Genomic DNA, 1,007 nt, shown 5'->3' with positions numbered 1-1,007 from the left:
TGCGCAGAGTCCCTGAGCAAAAGTGTGCCTTCAGGCTTCCCTTCGAGAAGGGCTTCTGCTTCGTAAGGGTCCGTCACTCCCCAGTAACAGGGATTCCCTATAATCTGAAGCAAATCTGGCACGAGGCGGTGTACGTAATCAATCTGTGTGTGGACTTTCCAAGCTCCCTGACTGCTAACATGGGCACGGCTGTCTCCAGACAGCTGACGCTGCTTCTGCCTCCCTGACTGCAAACACAGGGTGGCTGTATCCTCTTCCGAGTCACAGTTAGCTTGTGGAAGTGCAGGACTGTCCCCGCTTAGGTCAGTCATTCCGGGAGCTAACTTTGGTCCCAGTTTGTATAATGGATTAACCTGTGCAGTAGCTTCAAATGTCTGTATTTGCGCATTGGGAGGGGGATCAACCCCTTCTTCAATACTAAGCCTATCTTCCTCATCTTCTGTAGATACCAAAGACGGATCAAAAGTATCAAAAAATGTTGGATGTGGGCTCACAGGAGCTGTATGCTGTTTAATCAAGTGCCATTTTGGGGCTAAATCTGAGCCCGCAGGAAAAGGGCATTTCTCAAGCATTAATTCAGAAAGATGTGTTTTTCTTCTGTTGGAAAAGAGAGGCTTTGACTGCTTGTCATAAGTTCTCATGGGAAAACACAAGCCCACAGTATCCGGCACCCTCTGTCTGAGACAGCGACTTCCGACAGTACTGTCCTGTCACGTAGGGGGCTTACACCATAGCGCCTGTCTCTCCTTTGAAGTCCACTTCGAGTTCTACCAAACTTTTTATCAGTACCCAATGAACTTTGGGTCTCTGTAGAACAGGAATGTTTTTTCTTTCCACCCCATGGAGCGGGTCGAGAGTAGGAATCTCTTCGTGCAAGTCTTGTTCCTGGGGTAACACAAGAATCATTATCCTTTTCAATGCTTATTTCAACAATTTGAGGGATTTCAGTGGCACAATTTTGGTTTCTCCTTGAAGAATTCTTCGAAGGGCCTAATCCTGATTGTAAG

General features: G+C 47.2%; 1 protein-coding gene across 1 annotated transcript in view; it reads right to left on the bottom strand.

Annotated features, from left to right (window-relative positions):
• Positions 1–1,007, bottom strand: part of LOC100947382 (suppressor of cytokine signaling 5-like) — a 40,628-nt gene that overhangs the window by 32,323 nt on the left and 7,298 nt on the right. Inside the window, 2 exon segments of the mRNA XM_012810543.1 lie at positions 4–709; positions 712–996. Coding sequence (XP_012665997.1) covers positions 4–709; positions 712–996 — 991 coding nt within the window.

This window comes from Otolemur garnettii, unplaced genomic scaffold (assembly GCF_000181295.1).
Source record: "Otolemur garnettii isolate 467f Iridium unplaced genomic scaffold, OtoGar3 scaffold00136, whole genome shotgun sequence".
NCBI classification, from domain to species: domain Eukaryota; kingdom Metazoa; phylum Chordata; class Mammalia; order Primates; family Galagidae; genus Otolemur; species Otolemur garnettii.
The sequence above is the reverse complement of the archived record's forward strand: the minus strand, read 5'-3'. Positions and strand labels throughout refer to the sequence as shown.